This window comes from Salvelinus fontinalis, chromosome 6 (assembly GCF_029448725.1).
Source record: "Salvelinus fontinalis isolate EN_2023a chromosome 6, ASM2944872v1, whole genome shotgun sequence".
Taxonomy (NCBI): domain Eukaryota; kingdom Metazoa; phylum Chordata; class Actinopteri; order Salmoniformes; family Salmonidae; genus Salvelinus; species Salvelinus fontinalis.
Window position 1 is genome coordinate 24891799 of NC_074670.1, and position 27633 is coordinate 24919431.

At 43.4% G+C, this 27633-nt stretch overlaps 1 protein-coding gene across 1 annotated transcript; it reads right to left on the reverse strand.

Moving 5' to 3' along the window:
• si:dkey-199f5.8 (beta-1,4-galactosyltransferase 3) lies at positions 1–27532 on the reverse strand. Its single transcript, XM_055925659.1, has 7 exons — positions 27210–27532; positions 9438–10742; positions 8032–8267; positions 4379–4566; positions 4028–4150; positions 3740–3844; positions 1–3580 (listed from the first exon to the last, which is right to left on the reverse strand). Exons 2-7 carry the CDS (start codon positions 9721–9723, stop codon positions 3340–3342), a joined length of 1179 nt encoding a protein of 392 aa, XP_055781634.1. The 5' UTR covers positions 9724–10742; positions 27210–27532; the 3' UTR covers positions 1–3339.
• Positions 27533–27633: the final 101 nt, after the last annotated feature.

Consider the following 27633-nt stretch of genomic DNA (forward strand, 5'->3'; position numbering starts at 1 on the left):
TTTGACTAATCTTTTTGTTTATTAATCGTTGTATAAGGCCACTCTGGACTGTGCAGACTTCATTGAGAGAGGAGGAATTAAATCAGAAATACAGTATCACATTGTCCTTGTTACATTTTCAATGCCCTGCGGTGAGCTCCATCTCCTGGCGCCGTCACCCTGGACAGCATATCCACATCATAATGGAGTGAATGTCAAGTTATACATCAACTGAAGCAAACAAATAGACATGATATGATGTAATAAACCACTGCATGAAGTGTTAAAGGTACATGGTGCATGTAGCATATGTCTTACGAATCACTACACAAGCATACACTGTAGCATGCTTCAGGAGACTCAAATGTGAAGTCATGTCAGTGGTCTGTGAGTGGTTCTCTGTACATCCCACTCATCTAATACAGGGTCTGTGTGTCATGCATAATCAGGCTTCATATGGAGTAGAAAAGGTAAAGACATAGCCTACATAGTGAAGCAGGTCATCCAAGAGATTCCTAGATCAGATAGTAGCGCACACACAAAACTCAGCATACCTGGAGTAAGTGGAATCCCATCTATTCCCATGTCAGCATGCATCCGCCAGCACAACTATCAGGCGTCCAATGCTTTCTCTCTAAGCCATCTTTGGTTTCAGCCAAGAGGCCCGAGTCCTCTATGTGATGCACACACAGAGGTTCAATTCCCAGTAGGGATCTAGATTAAACAATCATATTGGTCAGGGGGTCCAGACAGTGTGCAAAGAGGAAAGTCAGAGGACAAGCCATGCAGTGAGGAGGACATTGCACTGGGGAATTCTAGGGGTGACAGATTTTAGACGGCACAAAATGAAAGAATGGCTGGTGGGGAAATGCTGTAAATGCTAACCCAGTGTACCAAAATATATCTTTAAATCAGTGCTTCAGCAGAATAAGTACAACCAATGAGTGTACTACACAGTCAAAGGGCACCGGTTTTCATGTCACTTTCCAGTGCCTGATTCCGTTTATAGACCTAATTAGTTATAGTGGTTTCTGGTCATTCATGGACAAAGTTCCTGGTTTTCAGCTCTCCTGGTTGTCAAACCTTTCAGCCAATTTAGAGTATGGAAATAGATCCCAAGTCTCGGACTCTGGAGAGCCCACTAGGACTTGAATCCCTCAGTTTTAAGCTACATTGACAATCATAGGAAACCAACATAAAAGCTCCATAACAATAACATAAAAAACACAAATGGAAAAGACAAACCACCCTTCTGATGTGAATATAGCCAGCCCACCTGAAGGCAGTGCATTGATCATTTCACCCGCACCTATTCTATTTGACACAAGGCAAAATGCAACCCCACATCAATGCAATCTAGAGATTGAAGGAGATAACTGGAGAAAAGACACATTCTGATTGTAGCGATAAGATGAAACCCAACCATACCAAAAAGCTGTGCCAGAACTGTGAACCTACTGTGAGAAAATCCGTCAATAAATCAGCCTGATATTCAGGGCCTGTATTGTGCATGTGCCTCAGACTAGGTGTTCTGATCTAGGATCATGGTTGCCTTTAAGGTCATAATGAATTTGATATGAACACAGAGAACCTGATCCTAGATCTGCACTCCTACTCAGACACTTTATGAAGATGGGCCCAGGGGGTGACTACCATGCTAACTGCAAACAGCACTTACCCCTGTCAATATTCAGGATAGCAGCTTCACTTCGTATAATATTAAACTGTAAAATCAGTTACATATGGGTCGTTCCGAAATTAGTGCCTGTTACAAATATTAAAAGCCTGTAATATTAAATGAAGTGCACTTTAATACTGACCACATGGAACATTTTATAAATCTGATTTAATATGAATAAAGACTATTTTAAAAAACTGCCAAAATTCTGCATTTTGACATTTCCCTCTAAGCATCCTGTGACTTCTAGGAAGATTTTAACCCACATAATTCGAAAGCCCTAGTTATTTGTTGCTTTGACAAAGTAATTTCTGAAGACTTCATTATTTCATGTGATTAGTGATTCATTTTAAAGTAAAAACTCTCGTTTTAATATGGTGAAATTCCTTTGTAAATATTTCTCTAGTCAAATCATAGCGTACAAGCAGGTGAGCTGGTTCTATTCTTTTTGGCAATTTTCTGGTGTTTTTTTGTGGAAAACAGAGCAGGTTGAACATAACAAGTCTACTCTGTTACCCATAAATAGACAGGCTAGAAATGTTTGAACAATTTAATTTGCATTACATTGCCCCTCCCTGTTGCACACAACAAGCTTCCATTCCCTCAGTCACGAGGGGATTTATGGCTAATTTAACCCTGTTATGGTCAACCCTGTTACTTTATTTGGCACTTACTATGGTAATGTATTTAATTCAACCTCAAGATGGGAAAATGTGTTTTGAACATGTGCTCTTTATGGCAGAATGTTAAAATTGGGTGAAATCAAGTTTTACACTACTCAAAAAGGACCCTAATTGGCAGAAAGACCCATATGCTATTGCAATATCAGTAGCATAAAATGGTTTTTCATTTATTTATTCTATCCCCTAATCTCGCTATCTATCACTAGAAACCGGTTCCATTCATAACTCTCGACCTGAAGTTCTACTAAAAAGGACAAATAGAACAAGACAGGTTTTCTAAGGCAACGGGGGTTTTCGGCAGCGATATAAACTCATAGAGTCCGTCTTTTTTCCTCCCCTCTACCATAAGTCCCTTTCATAGAGTCAAAGTCAGTGGAGTGGTGAGATATAGCTGGAGAATCAGAACTAGGGTGGAGAATGCTACAGTAATTCAGACAGACACTGACAGACAAAGCCTCGGCCCATAGATTCTATCTAGGCAGTGGAGAGCATTGGTCTTCAGTTTAGAGTCTCTACTATACTATTGATAAAGTTTCAGTTGAGAATGCTGATCAGATCAGAGGAAGGAACAGAAGGAAAAGGCATGTGTGTGTATAATGGCCTCTAGTCCAATAGGGGGAGCCACCCACCTCTCCTGATTGGATTTTATTTTATTTAACTAGGCAAGTCAGTTAAGAACTAATTCTTATTTACAATGACGGCCTAGGAACAGTGGGTTAACTGTCTTGATCAGGAGCAGAACAACAGATTTTTACCTTGTCAGCTCAGGGATTCGATCTCGCAACCTTTCGGTTACTGGCTCAACGCTCTAACTACTAGGCTACCTGCCACCTGTAGGCATTGATATGAGGTTCAGTTGAAGGGTGAAGGCAAAGAAAGGAGCGCTTTAAGGGCCCAGGGCCCCTCTGTCACATCCCTGCTCCCAGGCATTAGTTAGGTGGGGAGAGTCGGCGGCAAGAGGGTGGTGGATGGGAGTGGAGTGGGTAAAGTTGGTCCAAGTCAGTGGTTCTGTTGTTTCTGTTGGAGCTTGGCTAGAGGTTTGGCGTGGGCTTCGACCGGCGGCTTTGCTGGGGCTTTGGCAGGGATCTTGGGTGCCGTGGCATGCAGGCCTGCCTCTGTGCCGATGTGCACAGTGATGTTGGTGTAGAGGGGGAAGTAGTCACGTGACAGCACCTCATACTCCACCGTGTTCATGCCATCCAGCTTCCACGTCTGACGCGTCTTGGCCAGCATGTTGAACCTAGGGGGAGGCAGGGAGTGGGGAGCAGATGGAAATGTACAGATAGGCAGCACATTCTATTTAAAAGAATCTGAATGAGTCACACTACTGAATGGATCTCAGCCATACACAAACACATGCATGCAATGCACACACGTGTGTGTCAGTCCTGTACCATACCTCCTGGGGTTCACGTCATTTCCCTTGTCCAGCTTGTGTTTGATCATTTTGTATCGGCCCACCTTCACCGATGGACGAGAGATGAACATCCCTCCTAGGGATACTCTGAGAATGGGAGAGGGGGAAGGAAAGGAATTTTAATTGAGTTTTTATCAATTATAAATAATAGGGTTATTCAGTGTCTTTAAATTATATCATTTTGTTAGACAGAACAAACCACAATGGGTCCATAGCTCAATGAATTGGCTCAATGTTCCACCCCCAAAACTCCCAAGGACCCCCTCTCACCTGACTCCAATGTCATCGTCCTCTCCTCCCCAGCCCCAGTAGTTGTTGGGGAAGCCGTTCATCTTCAGGTAGTGCAGTGGAGACAACGCTGACACCCCTCCGAAATACATCTTGTATGGCAGCCTAGGAGAATGACAGCAGATTCAAATAAAAATGAAGGATCAGATAAGGAACAAGTGAAATCAGAAATTAGTGAAGCCACACAATGAAAGAACTAGAGTATTCACAATTAAAATGGAATACATTTTGTGTTGAATAAACTTGTGAAAATCCAAAAGAGACTTAGTGAAAAGAGTAACTAATAAACCATGAGGGGAAAAAGCCAAAATAAAATAAATAGAATAGACTGACTTGTATCCAAACTTGTCCATGGCGATGGCGGTGTGCTTGGGGTTGGCGTCGCATATGTAGGTGTTGCGGTCGTCCTCAGGGATGAGGTCCACATCATGGAAGAACAGACAGTCCCAGTCCTCCTCCCGCATGGCCTCTCGGAATCCAACGTTCATCAGCTTGGCCCGGTTAAACGTGTAGTTACCAGCCTAAAGAGGGACAACAGACAGTTATTTATTTTTAGAGACCCTTACGCCAGCAACCAAAAGAATATTCAATCTTGACATGGTTTCTATACAAATAACAATAGGTTAATCAATATGAACGTTCAGTATTTCCCCTAGGATTTTTTTTTATAGCAGCGGTGGCAAGGGTAGCGTGGTGCATTGCTACAAGTGGTAGCACAATGACATGCTAGCTGTTCCCATAGACTTCCAGTCATTGAGCTAATGACTATCCATTTAAAAGCTTGTCTCAGCAGAACGATAGATAGATAAAGATATACATGGCAAAAAGTATGTGGATACCTGCTTGTCAAACATCATTCCAAAATCATGGGCATTAATATGGAGTTGGTCAACCCTTTGCTGCTATAACAGCCTCCACTCTTCTGGGAAGGCTTTCCTCTAGATGTTGGAACACTGCTGCGGGGACTTCCATTCAGCCACAAGAGCATTAGTTAGGTCGGGCACTGATGTTGGGCGATTACGGCCTGGCTCGCAGTCGACATTCCAATTCACCCCAAAGGTGTTTGATGGGTTTGAGGTCAGGGCTCTGTGCAGGCCAGTCAAGTTCTTCCACACTGATTTCAACAAACCATCTCTGTATGGACCTCGTTTTGTGCACAGGGGCATTGTCATGCTGAAACAGGAAAAGGCCTTCCCCAAACTGTTGCCACAAAGTTAAGATGTCCCTTCACTGGAACTAAGGGGCCTAGCCCAAACCATGAAAAACATCCCCAGAACATTATTCCTCCTCCACCAGACTTTACTGTTGGCACTATGCATTAGGGCAGGTAGAGTTCTGGCATCCGCCAAACCCAGATTCGTCTGTCGGTCTGCCAGATGGTGAAGAGTGATTCATCACTCCAGAGAACGCGTTTCCACTGCTCTAGAGTCTAATGGCGGCGAGCTTAACACCACTCCAGCCGACACTTGGCATTGCGCACGGTGATCTTAGGCTTGTGTGCAGCTGCTCGGCCATGGAAACCCATTTCATGAAGCTCCTGATGAACAGTTATTGTGCTGGCGTTGCTTCCAGAGGCCGTGTGGAACTGGTTAGTGAATGTTGCAACCAAGGACAGACGATTTTTACGCGCCACGTGCTTCAGCACTCTGCGGTGCCGTTCTGTGAGCTTGTGGCCTACCACTTCGCGGCTGAGACATTGTTGCTCCAAGACGTTTCCACTTAACAATAACAGCATTTACAGTTGAGCGGGGCAATTCAAGCAGGGAAGAAATTTGTTAAACTGATGTGTTGGTAAGGTGGCATCCTATGACAGTGCCACATTGAAAGTCACTGTGCTCTTCAGTACAGGCAATTCTACTGCTAATGTTTGTCTATGGAGATTGCATGGCTGTGTGCTCAATATTATTTCATCTGTCCAGCAATGGGTGTGGCTGAAATAGCCGAATTCATATTTTTAGGGGTCTCCACATACTTTTGACCATTTGGTGCATATATCATATTTGGGTCCCCGCTGCTAAATGAATATAGTGTAAACACTGACGGTGGTTCCATACATGACAACACAATGACATAGTGTCCATACAACAATAATGGGTAATGGGGTTAACCCATTAAATATATGGAATGTGCGACTTCATTTTTATACAGTTTACTCTCTGTTAGTGGTCTCGTAAAGTCGACCATGAGCAACACAGGTCTAGTTTCAATGACTCTGTTGGCATAGAGGAACTACGTCACTGCCCAGGTTACTACTTTATCTGCTTGAATAAAAAAAATACTACATAGTAGCTAGCAAGAAGGAGATCATTGAGGTTATTTTTAATGAGTGCATTTCGCAAGTGGCTAGTTTGCATCAACTACCATTATTAAAACCACAGCAAAAGGTTTTGCCTGCAAACTTTGGTTTTGAATCGCACCGTGGATCGCATTAGTGGAAACCAAGACTGGTCTCAGGGCTGGTTGTAGCTACATATTTTCAAGTCACGTCAGGGACAATTTCTACGTTTTAGCTAACCCTATCCCTTTTCCTAACCTTAACCTAATTCTCCTAACCTGCTACGTTAATGCTCCTAACCTGCTATGAAAATTCACTTCCTCTAGTCAAAGCCTGCAGACTTGCCCTGAGAGCAGTGAAAGTATCCACTAATGATATACAGCGCTCTGGCATGTCTGCCTCATGATTTGTTGGGGGAGTGTCCGGAAATATTTTTTCCCCCCTTATCGAATTACTAGTTCCTCTATGCCAGAAGAGTCCATCATTGAAACCAGACCCTAGTCACCGGCAACAATTCAACATGGAAATGAATTGTGTAGTCTACATACAATGAAATCAATAGTCTGATCATTTACAGTACAACTGTTCAACTGTAAATTGATACAATAGTACAGCATAAACTCAAATGGTTTAATAATATTCACAAAATTGGGATTTAAAACAACTCAGGAGGATTACACCTAATCCATGGCAAGATATGACATTTGAGAGCATCACTGAGGTCAATAGCATGAGTAGTATTTGTCCCTGTGCTTTGGTGTGTGTGTGAGAGAGTGAGAGAAACAATGACAGCTGAAGACATGCAGATGCTTGAACTGCTACTAGCCTGCATTATCTTGTTTGAGCGGAGTGCAATCTGGCACTGGTTATGCAAAAATACTGCACACATGCAGAGTCATGAATAGATGCTTTAGACATGATGCTATAACATTCTTTCTAATGATAAATGCCTTCGCATCTCAAAATGAACCTGGCTCTAACTTGGTAGAGGTTAGCTTGGCATTCATATGTTGCAGGTAAACAACAAGCGGGCAGTGACAACTTGACTAACAGTGTGAGGGTAAGACAAAGTGCTTGTTTAATGTGTAAGCAAAGGAATTGCTACAAGTTGTTAAGAAGATTAAGCCTTCAGGTGAGCATCTTTCAACCACAACGCTGTGTGTGATTCCATGGTTAGGACACCAGAGGGTGGGTTTGATCTACGCTGAATGTATACTTGGCCTCACCACTACAGCTAGAAGGTAGTCCAATTGAATATGTTTTTTGGTCAATTGTAGGAAATGTAAAGAACATCTTCATACGGATAGGCTGTGTTACAGATTGCACAATCAATTGATAACATTAAAATTGTGTTTAAAAACAGCAATCAGCAGTTGAAACAATAGTGTTTTTCATGAACCCATTTCGGTAAAAGGCTGAAGGATGGGGCTGGAGAAGTGTGTAACCACTCCAATTCATAGAGCTATGGATGCAAGGACTGACCATTCATGACATAGTTTTAACCATGTTTTGAGGCTAATTGGAGTAAAACAAGCTTATATATTTTCGGTTCTCATGGAGTGTGACCGTTGAACTAAGCTCATGAGGTATTTATAAGTTATATTGTTCAAGAATCAAATGGGTACATCCAAAAATGTATGTAGCAACTGAAGATTGCCTCTTTAAAAATGAAACTTCTGAAAGTGTGTGTGGCTGCACATATGCATTTCACCTGGTGGATGACGTAGATGCCGTAGTTGAGCTGCTGTCGCTGCAGGAATGGGTGAAGGTAGTAGAGGAGGAATTTCAGGTGGTGCTCCCGGTTTCTGTGGGGAATTATTATGGCGGTGCGGTGCCGGGCCTCACAGTCAGGCGGTCTGTAGCGCCCCCCGCGGACCACCAAAGGATTCTTCCGCGCCACTTGGGCCAGTGTCAACCCGGAGGGGAAGTTGACGTGGATCGGTCCACCTGAAAAGAGAAACGGGGTGAGAAGAAGCCAGATGTCATAACGGCATTTTATTGCTAGACCTATCATAACACACACCAATTAATTCAAAATCAGTAGGTTGTCCATGCTAGCATACTCATTCTAACAGGGTTTTCTGGAAAAAATTAAAAACTTTTACATGAGACGACAGTACAGAATGCAGAGTGCCCCCTTTTATCCATGCTGTTATGTCGTCTCATATAAAAACATTGTATCTCCAATCCAAAATGCTGCAGTAGAGACAAAAGTTTTAGCTTCATTGTCCAAATAAATATGTAGGGGAGCGTAGGCCTAGGCTATGTAGCCTATGTGCTTTGAAGTTTGTCACTTCAAAGTCAGTAACCACTGCAAACAAATACTTGTGGAACATAAAAGGGCACAGCAAAACAGTGTAGGAGCCTTTCCTGTAGGCAAATCTCTTGGTTTCGGTGCGTATAGCCACATTTCAATGGGAAAAAAATAGGAAGTTGGACACAAGTTAAACTGACCATTTGAACACAAGTATATTCAGTCCCTCTAGTGGAAGTGTACAACAAACTCTCCTGTTGGGTCAGCCGCCACCAAGTCTCGGCTCAGTTTGAATGATCTCAAAGTCAAAACACTTCCTTCCTTCTTTTACTAGGAGCCATCATTGAACATTGATCCAATCCTGACTGTATAGGTGAAGCCACGGTTCCACCATATCATGTCTACTCAAAATTCTGGTAACTTTCCCAGAAATCCTAGTTGAAGGACTCCCGGAATCACAACAGAATAAGCAGGAAATACAGAATTCTCCAACCAGGATTTGGCAAGCCCGCTACCCATCCAACCTGGTCAGATCAGTAGCCAACTAACTAGCAAGGACAGTTGCATGTGTGGAATTATTCGGAAATTCCCCTCTACAACAAACCAACCGAGGCTTTCTGACTGCCCACATTTAACATTACGTTTTCTGGCACACTAATCAAGTATCTGAGCCACTTTATTTTACGAGAAAGTATTGTTCTGGCGTACATTATTTTTTAAAAAACATTCCCTCTTCAGTTTCTTTCTGAAGAAGGAATGAAGTAAGAGATATGGGGGGAGGGCAGGATAACTGAAGACAGCGGCTGGTGAACTCAGAAATAATATAGGGCTGCCAGTTCTAGCACTTCTGTGTGTGAACTCACCTATCAGGGGAGACGTCTTGGGGCAGTAGGGCATGTCCTCCCCCCGGCCGTGGGCCTTGGCCAGGAGGGACAAGTTGGCGTAGACGTCACCGCCCGTGTGATTGCTTGCGTGGGGCGAGCCGGCACCGGACGTCCCCGACACAGTGGTCTCCAACTTGCGGAAAATCCTGATGAAGTACGACACTCGCTTGTGGTAACCCTCGCGGGACAGCAGCGCCATGACAACCAGCTGGACACCCAGGAACATGAACAGGTAGCGCCATTTTGACTGTAGCCACGTCGCCATGTTACCGGCTCTGTGTCGCAACAAGGAACTTGGAGAGAGTTTGGTGATATGTTTGGCTTCGTTAGTCCTAGCAACCTACACTAGAGGAACGCTGTGGTTGGGTGAAATACGGGGTGGGATTGTCAAGTCGGTACGGAGATGTATATTTTTACTGTAAACAAGTGTGCACTGTCAGTACGGTGCAACTGTATGATATGACAAGTGCAACAGGCAATGGGTATAGCGGTATATGAATGAAAAGTGCAAAATCCTTGAAATGTTTCTTTTAGATATTATTTTCAGATATTAGAGTGTAATATGAAGTTAGATCAAGTTTATAGTAAAAGCACAGTGAGAAACCAAGAAAGGCACTTTGGTTTAGCTGATCACTGGAGAAGCAAAAAAAGGCCAAAAAAATATCCTGAAAAAAACTGTTTTTATTTCAACCTCTTGTCCCACCACAAGTTGAGATGTGTCGATCTCCAAAGTCTGCTGGTGGCCCTCTGGTTCATCGATGGCGTGTGGTGGCGATGCCAGCCCAACATCATGCTACTAGAATTCCATCAGTGTCCCAACCACCACCACAGTTCGTTTGTTTCCAGTAAAAGGCTGACTGGGTGCTGTTGTGCTGCCTTGTGTTCTCTAGCCGCTACTCTCATGGGGGCCCTTTAAACAAACAGCCACCAACAAAGGGAGGATAGGGGCCTATACAGCTGCCTATCTTTTACAGAGGATTATGGTTTCGTTTGGCTTGACAAGGCTGGCTGCCTAGAGAGGTAGGAAGAGGGAGTGGACCAAAACCAGTAGTGGGAGGAGTGGTCAGGGGCTGGCTGGGTCTGTGTGTGTGTGTAGGTGAGTATTAGGGGAAGGGTGTGGGGACGGGGCAGACAGAGAGCAAAAAGAGAAAGGGGGAGGTCCGATGGCGACTGCGGCTATTGTCCCATTCTGACTGACACACTGGGCTGAAAGACGCTTCCAAGGGCAAGGGGTCCACCGGGCCTGACGGACAGGGGCTCGGACCAAATCACGAGAATGGTGCTCTGAAAGACAATGAGAGGGGTAGGTGGTTAAGAAGTTGTTACAATTTAAATCCTATAAACAATCCATTGTTGCTGCTAGCATCTTTCCCAATTAGACTAACTGTTTACAACAAATTATGCACAGCCAGAACAATCAGTTTGTTTGTTTTCAGCTAAAACAGAGCCAGGAGGAATCAGGCATAACTGGGGCTCCAATACAGACGCCTTCGCAGACAGACCACTGACAGCAACCGAGGAGCAGAAAGAAACAAGCTCATAGAAGCTGAAGCGAATCAAGATAAAAAGCAGTGGGAGATCTAGCGCTAGGTACTACTACTACCACATCAGACAGACCATAGAACGATCGTGGGTAATTAAACGGTCCTGCTACTTGTGCTCACGTAATCCTCCGTCCTTGCAATGGCTGTTGGAGAATACCCGACACGTCGGCACTCATGGATCAATTAGTGCTCATTAAAGACGCCAGCCTCAGACTAACTCTAATCCTAATCCCACATGGAGAGCCCGAGGATTGGCAGAATGGTCGAGAGATACAAAGTTGCAGAAAACAGGATGAGAATCAACGGACGAGGGTGTGTGCGTGTATAATAATGATATATGTAGCAGGGTTTCTGATAACCGGCTTTTGACGTAAAAAAATTAAATAGTAAAGAATCGAAACACTGATAAATGAACTTTGCATGCTTTTTAGCCAATTCATTGATGATAATACATTTGACCAGTCATGCTTATTGGTCTATGGGTTAATTTTCATAACTTTGTAGAATTAAATTGTATCATACGCACAACATACAGATACAGCCTTTTAGTGGAAAATCTGTTAAGTAGCACTATTATAAGCCCAATCATTGCACAAAATGCAACCTGTTAAAAATAGTTTTAACGTGCACATACACACACGGTCAAAAGTTTTAGAACACCTACTCATTCAAGGGTTTTTCTTTATTTTTACTATTTTCTACATTGTAGAATAATAGTGACGACATCAAAACTATGAAATAGCACATATGGAATCATGTAGTAACCAAAAAATATAAATATAAATATATATATTTGAGGTTCTTCAAATAGCCACCCTTTGCCTTGACAGCTTTATACACTCTGGGCATTCTCTCAACCAGCTTGATGGAGGTAGTCACCTGGAATGCATTTCAGTTAACAGGTGTGCCTTAAGTTAATTTGTGGTATTTATTTCCTTAATGCATTTGAGCCAATCAGTTGTTGTGACATGGTAGGCGGGGTATGCAGAAGATGGCCCTCTTTGGGTAAAGTTCATATCATGGCAACAGCTTAAATAAGCCTAATCTTATTGGGACCAGCGGAGAGCATCAACCATATCCCTGGTGAGTGTGCACCGTGTATATTCACTATCATTGTTGGGTCACTGCCACTTAGAAGTTTTTGGTAAACTTCCTCCTCCAGTTTAGATGGATGTCATATTTTATTTGTATCTCCCCTTCTCATAGGCCTATATCGACAACGTAGTTGATATTGATTGTTAGTGTCAGCAGAGTAAGCTACCCTGTAATTTGTTAATATATATATATTATTCCCCCCCCCCCCCCGGACCCCATCTTTCAAAGAATTCGTAAAAATCCAAATAACTTCACAGATCTTCATTGTAAAGGGTTTAAACACTGTTTCCCATGCTTGTTCAGTGAACCATAAACAATTGATTAACATGCACCTGTGGAACGGTCATTGAGACACAGTTATGAAAACTTAGGACATTAAAAGAGGCCTTTCTACGGACTCTGAAAAACACCAAAAGAAAGATGTCCAGGGTCCCTGCTCCCTGCCTTAGGCACGCTGCAAGGAGGCATGAGAACTGAAGATGTGGCCAGGGCAATAAATTGCAATGCCCGTATTGTGAGACGACTAAGACAGAGCTACAGGGAGACAGGACGGACAGCTGATCGTCCTCGCAGTGGCAGACCACGTGTAATAACACCTGCACAGGATCGGTACATCCGAACATCACACCTGCGGGGACAGGTACAGGATGGCAACAACACCTGCCCGAGTTACACCAGGAACGCACAATCCCTCCATCAGTGCTCAGACTGTTCGCAATAGGCTGTGAGAGGCTGGACTGAGGACTTGTAGGCCTGTTGTAAGGCAGGTCCTCACCAGACATCACCGGCAACAACGTCGCCTACGGGCACAAATCCACCGTCGCTGGACCAGACGGGACTGGCAAAAAGTGCTCTTAACTGACGAGTCACAGTTTTGTCTCACCAAGGGTGATGGTCAGATTCGCGTTTATCGTCGAAGGAATGAGCGTTACACCGAGGCCTGTACTCTGGAGCGGGAGCAATTCGGAGATGGAGAGTCCGTCATGGTTTGGGGCACTGTGTCACAGCATCATCGGACTGAACGTGTTGTCATTGCAGCCAATCGCAACGCTGTGCGTTACAGGGAAGACATCCTCATGTGGTACCCTTCCTGCAGGCTCATCCTGACATAACCCTCCAGCATGACAATGCCATCAGCCATATTGCTCGTTCTGTGCATGCTTTCCTGCAAGACAGGAATGTCAGTGTTCTGCCATGGCCAGCGAAGAGCCCGGATCTCAATCCCATTGAGCACGTCTGGGACCTGTTGGATCGGAGGGTGAGGGCTAGGTGCCTTGGTGGAAGAGTGGGGTAACATCTCACAGCAAGAACTGGCAAATCTGGTGCAGTCCATGAGGATGCACTAAAGTACTTAATGTAGCTGGTGGCCACACCAGAAACTGACTGTTACTTTTGATTTTGACCCCCCCTTTGTTCAGGGACACATTATTCAATTTCTATTAGTCACATGTCTGTGGAACTTGTTCCGTTTTATGTCTCAGTTGTTGAATCTTATGTTCATACAACTATTTACACATGTTAAGTTTTTTTAAATCGTTTCTTTTTTTGCTGAGTTTGTGTATATATATATATTTCTGCTAATGTCTCCAGTCATATCAAGTGCAGTAGAAGTGCATGAAATGGGTTTCCCATGCAAAAAAAAAGAACAAAAAGAAAGTATCCGATATAGCCTATAGCCAAGGCCTCTACATCATACGCGCTCAGCCATGCATTGAGCAGTCTGAGTTATATTGTTAGCCTAAATTACTATCCAGTCACATTACGAATTGTAGGCTCTCTTACATAAGTCTGCAAATGCGATGACGCATGGAATGCTTTATTATAATGGTGCATTTTGATGGTGAAAATGTGCTTCCCCAAACTTGATACTCATGCTCGGCCTATGCTAGTGATTTATGTTTGTTTCTCATCTTGTTGGCTGAGAAAAAGTAAATGTGGACAGTTAATCTAACATCTTCAAAATTGCACGGTAAGTACACACGTCCTTGCATCCTCAACTTATATTTTCTGTTAAGATTAATATTATTAATATTCCCATATTCTAAATGTGATTCTGAGCACAGTGGGTGGACACCCTAATCAGGTTACGCACTCAATGCATATGGGTTTGGTACATTTTCCAATGTCTGGTAAATTCAAGTGCTGCTGGTCAAAATGTCCGGTGCCACATTTTCATAACGGAATTCCTGATATGGGAGTGTGTGTGATCTGCAACTGTGAGCACATCAGTTTCAACAGTAATCTCCCTTACCCCGCATTTTCAGCTTCCATAGTCCTTAATACCCAGTCAAGCCACCTCACACTCAGGAGGAAACAAGTTCATTAAAACACAGAGAGAGAAATGGAAAGACAAGAGGGTGAGAGTACAAAAGGAGTCTGCAAAATGAGGAGATACTGGACAGGAAGGAGAGAGCTAGAAAGAGGGAGGGAGTGAGAAGTTGAAGAGTTCTTTTTTTTGCAACTAGAAATATGAGCAGATGGAAGGTTGAACTTCTCAGGTCAGTCCTCTCAAATGAGTAGCCAACAGCATCCATATAGGCGTAGAGGCTAAATCCTTTGAACAAACACGATACCATTCCTTTACTATGGTTTAAATACATACTATACCACCGTATGTCCAATGTCTACTGCAGTTTCACAGGTGTTTACATGAATAAATCGGCTGATCAACAGGGTCTGTATAGTATCATCCCAGCCCGGTTAAGGCTCTCGGGGGCAGTACCGACTTGAAAAGGGATATAGGGTTGCTGCCTGGGATACAGTGTAGAAGAACAACTTGGCAGCTGTCACCTCCATTGACAAAACCAGGGCCTTGCCTTCTTAGCATGCATATAAAAAGAGCCAGGGACTTGATTTAGATGTCCCTGTTCCTCAGGCTATGTGATGTTATGTGAGGGAATCTGAGAATGAAAAAAGTAGGGAGAGGAAGCAGAGAGTAGGCCCAATGCAAGTGGCTAGTTTAGTTTTTTCCCCTCGTCTCACCAGCGTTCAATCTAGGCTACATTCGCTCTCTCGAGTCTCGACATTTGAAAGTCAAAGAGGTAGAACTAGCATGACTAGTTCATGCATGCCCGAGTCAACCAAAACAAACATCTTCCACCTCCTCACATCGCCCCTCTTCAGACTGTACAGCAGCACACGCTTTAGACTGAGTGATGGCAGCTATGAAAGATTACAGGCCAGATATGGGACAATCCTTTTCTGCCTGGAGCCATCAACATTACATGTATACTGTACGTACACATGCATACACGCACTCACTGGAATGGATGCGAGAATAATAGTCAGCGAGGGGGCCGAGGGAAGAGAGAGAAATGGGGAGGTGGGAAAGGAGGGCAAAGGGAGAGCGAGAAGTATGCGAAATGTATATAGAAATCTCTGTTAGCGTGCTGGTTAGTCAGGATCCCATGCATGCGTGGCCCATAGCCAGGCAGGCGACCAGTCAGTCGGCCAGGCACAGGGGACCCACTGAGAGACACGCATTCACGGGGAGGGGAGCAGTCAGCCAGCCAGCTCAAAAGACTGCTGGGAAATATAGAACGACGGCACCCCCCCCCAGCAGAAAACAAAGACAGGCAGAGCATTAGGAGAGATTGGAGGAAAGTGGAAATATGTAGCCAAGTACTTGAAAACATCTGGTGCGCATCTGTCCCAAAGGAGAGCTGCAGAGCAGTGGGAGGAAGAGGATGGGGTAGAAACAGTTGATAGGCCTTTCGTTAGAGTCTGCCGCCTGTGAATCAAAGCCTTAACCCGCCGGAACATAGCGGGATGCCAGACACGAAGAGAAGGGTGAGGGACTGGAGAGTTGCCATTTTCGACTGATTAGGGGAATGCGTACTATATCCATCCATCAATCCATTCATACGTCAGCTGTGGAAGACTGTACTCTCCAGCTTTAACCTTGTGTTCTCTGTAGTCTGCAAATCTGCTCCAACACAGCTTTGGAGCTTGGGCGGAAAAAAACATCAAATCCTTGCACTCTATTCAGAAACATTCAATTCTAGACACTGAAGATAGCGTGGAGCCTCTCATGCAGACTTTTTTTTCTTCTTTTTTTTTCACCTTTATTTAACCAGGTAGGCAAATTGAGAACACGTTCTCATTTACAATTGCGACCTGGCCAAGATAAAGCAAAGCAGTTCGACACATACAACACATAGTTACACATGGAGTAAAACAAACATACAGTCAATAATACAGTGAAAAATAAGTCTATATACAATGTGAGCAAGTGAGGTGAGATAAGGGAGGTGAAGGCAAATAAAATATATATATATATAAATAAAAATATAATAAAAGGCCATGGTGGCGAAGTAAATACAGTATAGCAAGTAAAAAAAACACTGGAATGGTTGGTTTGCAGTGGAAGAAGGTGCAAAGTAGAGATAGAAATAATGGGGTGCAAAGGAGCAAAATAAATAAATACAGTAGGTAAAGAGGTAGTTGTTTGGGCTAAATTATAGATGGGCTATGTACAGGTGCAGTAATCTATGAGCTGCTCTGACAGCTGGTGCTTAAAGCTAGTGAGGGAGATGTGTTTCCAGTTTCAGAGATTTTTGTAGTTCGTTCCAGTCATTGGCAGCAGAGAACTGGAAGGAGAGGCGGCCAAAGGAAGAATTGATTTTGGGGGTGACCAGAGAGATATACCTGCTGGAGCGCGTGCTACAGGTAGGTGCTGCTATGGTGACCAGCGAGCTGAGATAAGGGGGGACTTTACCTAGCAGGGTTTTGTAGATGACCTGGAGCCAGTGGGTTTGGCGACGAGTATGAAGCGAGGGCCAGCCAACGAGTGTACAGGTCGCAGTGGTGGGTAATATATGGGGCTTTGGTGACAAAACGGATGGCACTGTGATAGACTGCATCCAATTTATTGAGTAGGGTTTTGGAGGCTATTTTGTAAATTACATCACCGAAGTCGAGGATTGGTAGGATGGTCAGTTTTACAAGGGTATGTTTGGCAGCATGAGTGAAGGATGCTTTGTTGCGGAATAGGAAGCCAATTCTAGATTTAACTTTGGATTGGAGATGTTTGATGTGAGTCTGGAAGGAGAGTTTACAGTCTAACCAGACACCTAGGTATTTGTAGTTGTCCACATATTCTAAGTCAGAGCCGTCCAGAGTAGTGATGTTGGACAGGCGGGCAGGTAGCGATCAGTTTGCATTTAGTTTTACTTGTATTTAAGAGCAATTGGAGGCCACGGAAGGAGAGTTGTATGGCATTGAAGCTCGCCTGGAGGGTTGTTAACACAGTGTCAAAAGAAGGGCCAGAAGTATACAGAATAGTGTCGTCTGCGTAGAGGTGGATCAGAGACTCACCAGCAGCAAGAGCGACATCATTGAAGTATACAGAGAAGAGAGTCGGTCCAAGAATTGAACCCTGTGGCACCCCCATAGAGACTGCCGGAGGTCCGGACAACAGACCCTCCGATTTGACACACTGAACTCGATCAGAGAAGTAGTTGGTGAACCAGGCGAGGCAATCATTAGAGAAACCAAGGCTGTCGAGTCTGCCGATGAGGATGTGGTGATTGACAGAGTCAAAAGCCTTGGCCAGGTCAATGAATATGGCTGCACAGTACTGTTTCCTATCGATGGCGGTTAAGATATCGTTTATGACCTTGAGCGTGGCTGAGGTGCACCCATGACCAGCTCTGAAACCAGATTGCATAGCGGAGAAGGTATGGTGGGATTCGAAATGGTCGGTAATCTGTTTGTTGACTTGGCTTTCGAAGACCTTAGAAAGGCAGGGTAGGATAGATATAGGTCTGTAGCTGTTTGGGTCAAGAGTGTCCCCCCCTTTGAAGAGGGGGATAACCGCAGCTGCTTTCCAATCTTTGGGAATTTCAGACGACACGAAAGAGAGGTTGAAAAGGCTGGTAATAGGGGTGGCAACAATTTCAGCAGACAGTTTTAGAAAGAAAGGGTCCAGTTTATCTAGCCCGGCTGATTTGTAAGGGTCCAGATTTTGCAGCTCTTTCAGAACATCAGCTGACTATTTGGGAGAAAGAGAAATGGGGAAGGCGTGGGCGAGTAGCAGAGGGGAGGGCAGTGCTGTTGACCGGGGTAGGGGTAGCCAGGTGGAAAGCATGGCCAGCCGTAGAAAAATGCGTATTGAAATTCTCAATTATAGTGGATTTGTCGGTGGTGACAGTGTTTCCTATCTTCAGTGCAGTTGGAAGCTGGGTGGAGGTATTTTTATTCTCCATGGACTTTACAGTGTCCCAGAACTTTTTTGAGTTTGTGTTGCAGGAAGCAAATTTCTGCTTGAAAAAGCTAACCTTGGCTTTTCTAACTGCCTGTGTATATTGGTTTCTAGCTTCCCTGAAAAGTTGCATATCACGGGGGCTGTTCGATGCTAATGCAGAACGCCATAGGATGTTTTTCTGTTGGTTAAGGGCAGTCAGGTCAGGAGAGAACCAAGGGCTATATCTGTTCCTGGTTCTAAATTTCTTGAATGGGGCATGCTTATTCAAGATGGTGAGGAAGGCATTTTTTTAAAATATCCAGGCATCCTCTACTGACGGGATGAGATCAATATCTTTCCAGGATACCTCGGCCAGGTCGATTAGAAAGGCCTGCTCGCTGAAGTGTTTCAGGGAGCGTTTGACAGTGATGAGTGGAGGTCGTTTGACCGCTGACCCATTACGGATGCAGGCAATGAGGCAGTGATCGCTGAGATCTTGGTTGAAAACAGCAGAGGTGTATTTGGAGGGCAAGTTGGTTAGGATGATATCTATGAGGGTACCCGTGTTTACGGAATTGGGGTGGTACCTGGTAGGTTCATTGATAATTTGTGTGAGATTGAGGGCATCAAGCTTAGATTGTAGGATGGCTGGGGTGTTAAGCATGTTCCAATTTAGGTCGCCTAGCAGCACGAGCTCTGAAGATAGATGGGGGGCAATCAGTTCACATATGGTGTCCAGAGCACAGCTGGGGGCAGAGGGTGGTCTATAGCAGGCGGCAACAGTGAGAGACTTGTTTTTAGAGAGGTGGATTTTTAAAAGTAGAAGTTCAAATTGTTTGGGAACAGACCTGGATAGTAAAACAGAACTCTGCAGGCAATCCTTGCAGTAGATTGCAACACCGCCCCCTTTGGCCGTTCTATCTTGTCTGAAAATCTTGTAGTTAGGGATGAAAATGTCAGAATTTTTGGTGGTCTTCCTAAGCCAGGATTCAGACACGGCTAAAACATCTGGGTTGGCAGAGTGTGCTAAAGCAGTGAACAAAACAAACTTAGGGAGGAGGCTTCTAATGTTAACATGCATGAAACCAAGGCTATTACGGTTACAGAAGTCATCAAAAGAGAGCGCCTGGGGAATAGGAGTGGAGCTAGGTACTGCAGGGCCTGGATGCACCTCTACATCACCAGAGGAACAGAGGAGGAGTAGGATAACGGTAAGGCTAAAAGCTATGAGAATTGGTCGTCTAGAACGTCTAGAACAGAGAGTAAAAGGAAGTTTCTGGGGGCGATAAAATAGCTTCAAGGAATAATGTACAGACAAAGGTATGGTAGGATGTGAATACAGTGGAGGTAAACCTAGGTAATGAGTGATGATGAGAGAGATATTGTCTCTAGAAACATCATTGAAACCAGGTGATGTCATCGCATATGTGGGTGGTGGAACTGAAAGGTTGGATATATAGTGAGCAGGGCTAGAGGCTCTACAGTGAAATAAGCCAATAAACACTAACCAGAACAGCAATGGACAAGGCATATTTACATTAAGGAGAGGCATGCTTAATCGAGTGATCATAAGGGTCCAGTGAGTAGAGGTTGGTTGGGGTCACGGCGATCCAGACAGCTGGCCGGGTAGCTGGCTATCGGTAGCAAGATAACATAGGATGGAGGTCTATTTTTTGTATTTTTTTTTTTTTGTCACCTCGTGCGTTTCCGTCGGTAGATTAGTGGGGTTCCGTGTGGTAGAGGGGATCGATCCAATTGGCAAAATAGATAGTGACCGAAGAAAAAAATAAAAATTGTCCGATATACTTATTCAGATAGCAGCTGATAAGACAGCTAATGATTAGCAGATGGGTATTCGGAAACGTCGCAATGGAAAAGCCTGTTAAAACCACCTCGGACAATTACGTCGGCAGACCAGTCGTGATGGATCGGCGGGGCTCCGTGTCGGCAATAAAGGGTCCAGTCCAATTGGCAAAAGAGGTATTGTAGCCCAAGAATTCGCTGGTAGACCTCTTCGGCTAGCCGGCAGATGGGCCTAGCTCGAGGCTAGCTCAAGGCTAACTGGTGCTTGTTTCGGGACAGAGGTGTTAGCCAGTAGTAGCCACTCAGTTGCAGCTAGCTAGCTGCGATGATCCGGTGTAATTGTCCAGAGCTTGCGTCAGGAATCCGGTGATGTGGTAGAGAAAAAGCAGTCCTATATGCTCTGGGTTGATATCACGCCTGCAGACTGGCAGGTATTGGCCCGAGCTGAAGCTGGCTGGTGTCCGAGTTAAGGGTGAAGACCGCAGCAGTGGCTAACTGACTACTAGCTAGTTATCTGGCTAGCTTCTGATTGGGGTTACGGTTCTAAGTATAAAAAAAAATAGCAGATCCGTACCACATTGGGTGAGGCGGGTTGCAGGAATGTATATTCAGTTCCTAGATGGAAAGTGAAATTAAAATATATACGAAGTGTATACGAAAAATACGAGGACTATTTACGCAGGACAAGACAAGACAAACACACGTCCGACTGCTACGCCATCTTGGAAGTGTACTGACTTCTGCTACGTTTCACCTCAGATTGTCAAAAGAAGCTTACCAACATATCACCTGCCGACAGGGTTCCTTTACCAAGCAAACTGCCACAAATACTATACCTGTCAAGCTTGTCTGATAAGTTACTGATCATATCCACTGCATTATCTAAAGTGTCACTAGCTCATTCTTTATCTATTGCCATGAGTCACAAGACATCGCCATGGGTCATCTCTTGCTCAACAAACCCGTTATCACCCTGTGGGAGCGTATAGGAGGAAAGATGATACGGTATGAACAAAGCTAACAGAAACCATGTGAGGGGAAAGATTAGACAAAACAGCTCCCCCTCCCCTCGGCTCACTACCACTCTCAGGTGTAAGGTGACAACACAACAACAAGCTATCTGTATTCAATTACTAAACTGATCAACTGAAATCCTTGAGGACAGTTCCTGACTCCTGAGGATGTGATATGACCATTGTGATATAGGCTAGCCTAGGACATAAAAAAAAACTTAGGCTCCTTCCCAGAGTCTGTGGTATCAACATTGGCTCAAGCCTCTTTTCCTGAGACCAGCTTAGTTTGCACTGCTCTGAGCATCAATATGCACCAGAAAATGTGCTTTGTGACAACAGCATTATCTTTACTTGACTGCCATGACGAGGGGAACCTGTTAATACTTGGATAACCACTTCATTTATACAAGGCCAACCCAACATTAAAAATAAAATAAAAATGAAATTGCCAACAAAGTTACCGTAGCTAGCTCTTCCAACCAAACAGGTCCAGGCAATTAAAACATTAGCATACAGTGTGAAAAAAAGTGTCCGCATATTAATGAGGGCTAGCGCCCTTGTCATAGCAACACACTGTCCATTCATCGTCAGTGCAGCTGGTACATGTCTCTTTAGCTGCTCCCTCAGGTCCGAGTCCACTGGGACAGGCTCACTGCTGAAGAGAAGAAAAAAAATCTCTATAGCTTCTTCTGGTTCTCCTTTACCGTTTGCTGCTGCTTGGGTAGTTACTAGTTTGAGTAGTTTCCATAGTGCAGAGTTCATTTGTGGCTCGAGCACACCACACACCTCTGGGACAGCCCTCATTGCAACCATGATGACAAGCTGCACGGCTCAGTAGCTAAGCAATGACAACCATAGGGCCCAACCAGAAAAACTGAGGATAACCACGTAAACATATAACAAAATGGACACTAAGAGTCACACAGACACATGAACGGCGAATGTGTTGCCTTTCCACCGCTACTATCATTCCAGAGTACTGGGCAGAAAACAAATAGATGGCAGCCTGGGACAGATTCAACATCATTATTAGATTGTGTTGGGGCAAAATGTAACGTCTTGCGCTGGTTGGACAGAAAGGGAGCAGGGTCAGCAATGGATCCGACAAATAGGAAGGCTAACACTAATGAAACAGCCACAAGTATCAACAGGGATTGACATAACAGGTTGCCTTATCACCTGGGGCAAGTGAACTGAGCAGCCGTGCAAATTGAGCCTGCTCTGTGGTTGTTCCATTGGGCAGGTAAGTTTATACTGAAAACCATACAACATAAAAATGTGTTTTTCTTTCATTATGTTCACATAAAAGACTTAATAATTTCTGCATGCAAGTGAACATATCTGACAGGCAACCAATAGCCTACTCCTTACTTGGCTAATGGGCAAGTACACTTCAGACCTTAAAGGGATACATCAGGATTTTGGCAGCCTTTATCTACTTCCCCAGAGTCCCGTGAACTTGTGGATACCATTTCTATGGCCCTGTGTTCAGTTGGAAAGTTGCTAACTAGCATTAGCACAATTGCTAACAAGCGTTAGTGCAATGACTGGATGTCTATGGCAACTGCTAGCATACTAGTAGATACCATAGACCACAGGTGTCAAACTCATTCCACGGGGGGCCGAGTGTCTGCGGGTTTTCGCTCCTCCCTTATACTTGATTGATGAATTAACATCACTAATTAGTTAGGAACTCCCCACACCTGGTTGTCTAGGGCTTTATTGAAAAGAAAAAACAAAAACCTGCAGACACTAGGCCCTCCGTGGAATGAGTTTGACACCCCTGCCATAGACTGTCATTGCACTAACGCTAGTTAGCATTAGCTCACAAAACAACCTCCAACTTCCTTCATACTGGATGCAGACATAAAAATGGTATCCATGAGTTCATCTGACTGGGGAAGTAGATGAAGGGCTTTGTTGTCAAAATACTGAAGTGTCCTTTAAAAAAAATAAGTGTCCAATACCTGTTGAAATTAATTAAATGTATAATCACACAGCACTGGTTGGCTGCTTGTGTAAACAGTTTGCTAACAGTTGTAAGTATGTTGTTAAAATCCAGTTTTTGCATGTTTAGCATCAAACTGAAGGCATCAAAGCCCAAATAGGTGAAGCATGTCATTGCGGTCTCTTCCACAAACGGAGAGACACCTCCAAGTATCACATTGCATGCATGTACGAACAGACCAGAGCTCAGTACGTTTTTTACATTCTGGAACATTAAATTGATCATAAACGGTGCTGTACTGAACGACCAGTTGAAAAACAGGAAGGGGTTGGGTTGTGGGTTCGGGAACACTGTCAGCATGGCCACTGCCCTTTAAATACATCACTCATTGCTTCAAGCCACACCCTCCAAAACGGGAGCAAACGTACCTCAATGTCTGTTCAAGAACGTTTTGGGGAAACGTGTCGTTCAGTCCAAACAGTTACGCAACGTAGCAAACGTTCAAGCGAACTGAACGCACCAGAACAGGATTTCACAAACTCGGTCTTGGGGTCCCCCCTGGGTGCACGTTTTGGGTTTTGCCCTAGCATTACACAGCTGATTCAAATAATCGATGAGTTGGTTATTTGAAATCAGCTGTGTAGTGCTAGGGTAGGGGGGGCAGGACCAAGTTTGGAAACCCTGTGATAGAAAATAGGATCTAGCTGTTCAGCAGACGTCTGCGTTGGTACGGTCAGGCTCTTATCCCATGAACACCGTGGTCTAACGTTAGAGACAGTATGCACTCAGTCAACCTGCCAGCTCGTGACGAGGTCTTTGTGGCTATTTTTCTCACACTGGTAACTATTTAAAAACAGAGAGGAGAGTAGGGAGGAAGGTTTTCCCAGCTCAAATGACACTGCACAAAGCAAACGGATTACAGAACAGGTGTACACCTTCAAAAGATGGCAAACAGCCATGGCTGGGCAAATATAGAACACAAAAAAGACTTGATTACACAAACCACTGTTCTTTAAGTTACATTCACTCCCTCCTAATCACTCCCTCCTAATCCTGTTTGCAGAGGGGCTGCTAGGTGGATCTATAACTGTACACAGGATACTGCTAAACCTTGAGTATACAAGGCTTCCATCACAGCTGGTTGATTTTGTAAATACGGGCACTTTTGGAATGTTTTTTAAATGAAACCTCTTAACTGCTTTTTATCTCTGAATATTTTCTTCACTGTCTGGAAACAAGATCTAATAATGGCTGAGACCATACCATTTAAAGAATACAAACATTTTTATTGGTTTCCCCAAATACCTGAGGGTTAATGTCATTACCAGCACGTCATAAAATGTGCCATTTTAGTTGAAAAGAAAATTACAGAAATTGTGCCAAAGGTGTTTTATATAACATTTCAAAATAAAATTAGTTTATTTTTACTATTTAGAAGTTGATTACATGTATTTATCATTGTCATGTCTAAATGTCCATATAGGCCTTGATGATACTCAGAAACATGCATTTACCACATCAAAATCGTAATATTTTACATTATTTTAGGAATTATCTTAAGAACAAGCATATAAGGTTCACATATGGTAAAAATAATCAATATCAATTCTAATAAACACACCTTTGCCTCCAAAATATGTACCGTAACAGTAATGACACTGGTGGAAGTGGCATTTCATATAAAACTGAGGAAAAATACCATTAACATTTTAATGTCACAGTTGTACATGTTTAATTTTGTTGAAGATATAGATTGTACGAACAGACCAGAGCTCAGTACGTTTTTTACATTCTGGAACATTAAATTGATCATAAACGGTGCTGTACTGAACGACCATTTGTTGAAGATATATATATAGAACAGACCATTTGTTCCGATTCATCCCAAAAGGTGTTTGATGGGGGTTGAGGTCGGGGCTCTGAAGGCCAGTCAAGTTCTTCCACACCGATCTCAACAAACCCTTGCTGTATGGACCTCGCTTTGTGCACGGGGGTATTGTCATGCTGAAACAGTAAAGGGCCTTCTCCAAACTGTTGCCACAAAGTTGGAAGCACAAAATTGTGTAGAATGTCATTGTATGCTGGAGCATTAAGATTTCCCTTCACTGGAACTAAGGGGTCTATCCCAAACCATGAAAAACAGCCCAAGACCATTATTCCTCCTCCACCAAACTTTAAAGTTGGCACTATGCATGGGGCAGGTATCGTTCCTGGCATCCGCAAAACCCAGATTCGTCTGTCGGAATGCCAGATGGTGAAGCATGATTCATCACTCCAGAGAACGCGTTTCCATTGCTCCAGTGTCCAATGGCGGCGAGCTTTACACCACTCCAGCCGACGCTTGGCATTGCGCATGGTGATCTTATGATTGTGCGGGGCTGCTCGGCCACGGAAACCCATTTCATCAAGCTCCCGACGAACAGTTATTGTGCTGACGTTGCTTCCAGAGACCGTGTGGAACCCAGTAATGAGTGTTGCAACCGAGTACAGACAATTTTTATGAGCTTCGGCACTCGGCGGTCCCATTCTGTGTAATTGTGAGGCCTACCACTTTGCGGTTGAGCCGTTGTTGCTCCTAGACCTTTCCACTTCACAATAACAGCAGGGCATAATTATGATGAACTGAATTGTTGGAAATGGTTGCATCCTATAACTGTGCCATATTGAAAGTCGCTGAGCTCTTCAGTAAGGGCCATTCTACTGTCAATGTTTGTCCATGGAGATTGCATGGCTGTGTGCTCAATTTTATACACCTTTCAGCAATGGGTGAAATAGCAGAATCCACTATTTTTATACTTTTGTGTATATATAGTGTATGTCCTTGTCCTCTCCTTGGTTGATTTAGTGGGCATCTCATAGAATAAATAATTTGTCAGTAATAACCATATTAAGTCACATAAATAGACATCAAAATCCCTCAATCATCCTAACATAATACAAAATGTAATGGTCATCATGATTAAATCATGATCATATGTATAATTTGTCTTTTCAGGTCTTAAGGTTAGTAAAAATATATTAACTAATACCTTGTCATTACCACCACATTCTTTCCTTAACATCATGGTTCATTATGTGGTGGTAATGACATTTTTACAGTATTTAGTCATAAATAGCAGGGATTCTAGTATGCTAACTCCAGTTGAACAGCTAGCATACAATGTATCCTAAATAAATAAATAAAATGGTCTACATAATTAGCCTAAATTATAATCTACTTGGTAATGACGTTCAATAAAAATATATTCTCAAGTCATATTTACCTTTATTTTTTCTATAATTTCCCGGCACCAAAATGTGAATTTCCCTCCATGTGCTCCGCTGTCACTATTCATATACATAGTAACCAAGCGCGCACACACACTTTTGAAAAAACGTTAATATAACTTGCTTGTCGTGGTGGTAATGACAAAATACTTAGAGAACAATATTGTGTGTGTCATTTTTTTTTAAATGGTAGCAAATGGCTTATGCACATATGTATATAGTTTCCAGTTGACTCTTAAAATCCAGACATGTTTTAGTCTTTACTTAAAGGGTGATTAATAAAATAAATAAAACATCTTTAAAATCTGACCCTAACGTATTTGCTAAATCCGTCATTGTAAATAAGAATTTGTTCTTAACTGACTTGCCTGGTTAAATAAAGGTTAAATAAATAAAATCACCCAGCTATTCCCTTGGAATAAGAATTCCTTCCTTGAACGGATGCAATAGCATGTAGCCTACAGACAGAGACACACACACACAGACACACACACACACTATGGTGTCCAGTAAACGAATCAGTTTTTACATTATTAAACCATTCAAGTCTTACTTTAGATTTTGTATTAGTCATGATGATGTAACCAAAGATTCCACCATTTCTGGCGTAGTTAACTTACCTGGGCTCGAGCCTTGCCTAAACTATTGTTAAAGCGGCCACGATAAATACTTAACATTTTAGATAGACAACGTTAGCTACGCACCAACTAGCAACTGTGACGGAGAAAGCTGTAAAACACGGCAAACTAACGCTGACTCCATTTCATTCTACTTTGCTAGCTTGCTAACGACTAGCTAACTTATTTCATACACTGGCATGATTTGTTAACCTAACGTTAGCTGGCTATCTAGTTAGCATTATTAGCTTGATACACAAATAAACTGTGGCCAGCTTACCAACTAAACGCACGAAATGGTGTTTACCAATCCAATCCTCTTGTTCGTGGATAGCGCAATGGTTCCTTTACTAATTTATTTCAGGCAACGGCATTGTTAAACATCCCTTTCACAATTCGAGTTGCGTTTCGAAGTTGAAATGCAGCTTCTTCAGCCACACTTCACATGTAGAACTAGTACAGGAAGTGATGTACCAGCTGTTTGCTGTTGCTTGTAGTAATGAATAGTAAGGCAGGCAGAGAGTTTAAGAGTTAGTTAAGCGCACGTCCACCCTCTTCGTGCTGTATGCATGTCCTGAATTTCAGTACAACTTGCTAGTTTGGTTTCACAAGAATTCAATGAATGCACCGGCAATACAATTGAATGGGGTGACGTTGAGTACACAGTGACATAACCATCCTTTTGTGTTATGGCTTACTGAACA

What these genes read in the sequence shown, in the direction of transcription:
- si:dkey-199f5.8 (XM_055925659.1), bottom strand. Translation starts at nt 9,723, where the DNA reads ATGGCGACGTGGCTACAGTCAAAATGGCGCTACCTGTTCATGTTCCTG. An exon ending in CAAGACGTCTCCCCTGATAG is followed by an intron (nt 8,268 to 9,437) that starts GTGAGTTCACAC and finishes TTCTCTTTTCAG; the next exon opens with GTGGACCGATCCACGTCAAC. An exon ending in AATGACGTGAACCCCAGGAG is followed by an intron (nt 3,581 to 3,739) that starts GTATGGTACAGG and finishes GCCTCCCCCTAG; the next exon opens with GTTCAACATGCTGGCCAAGA.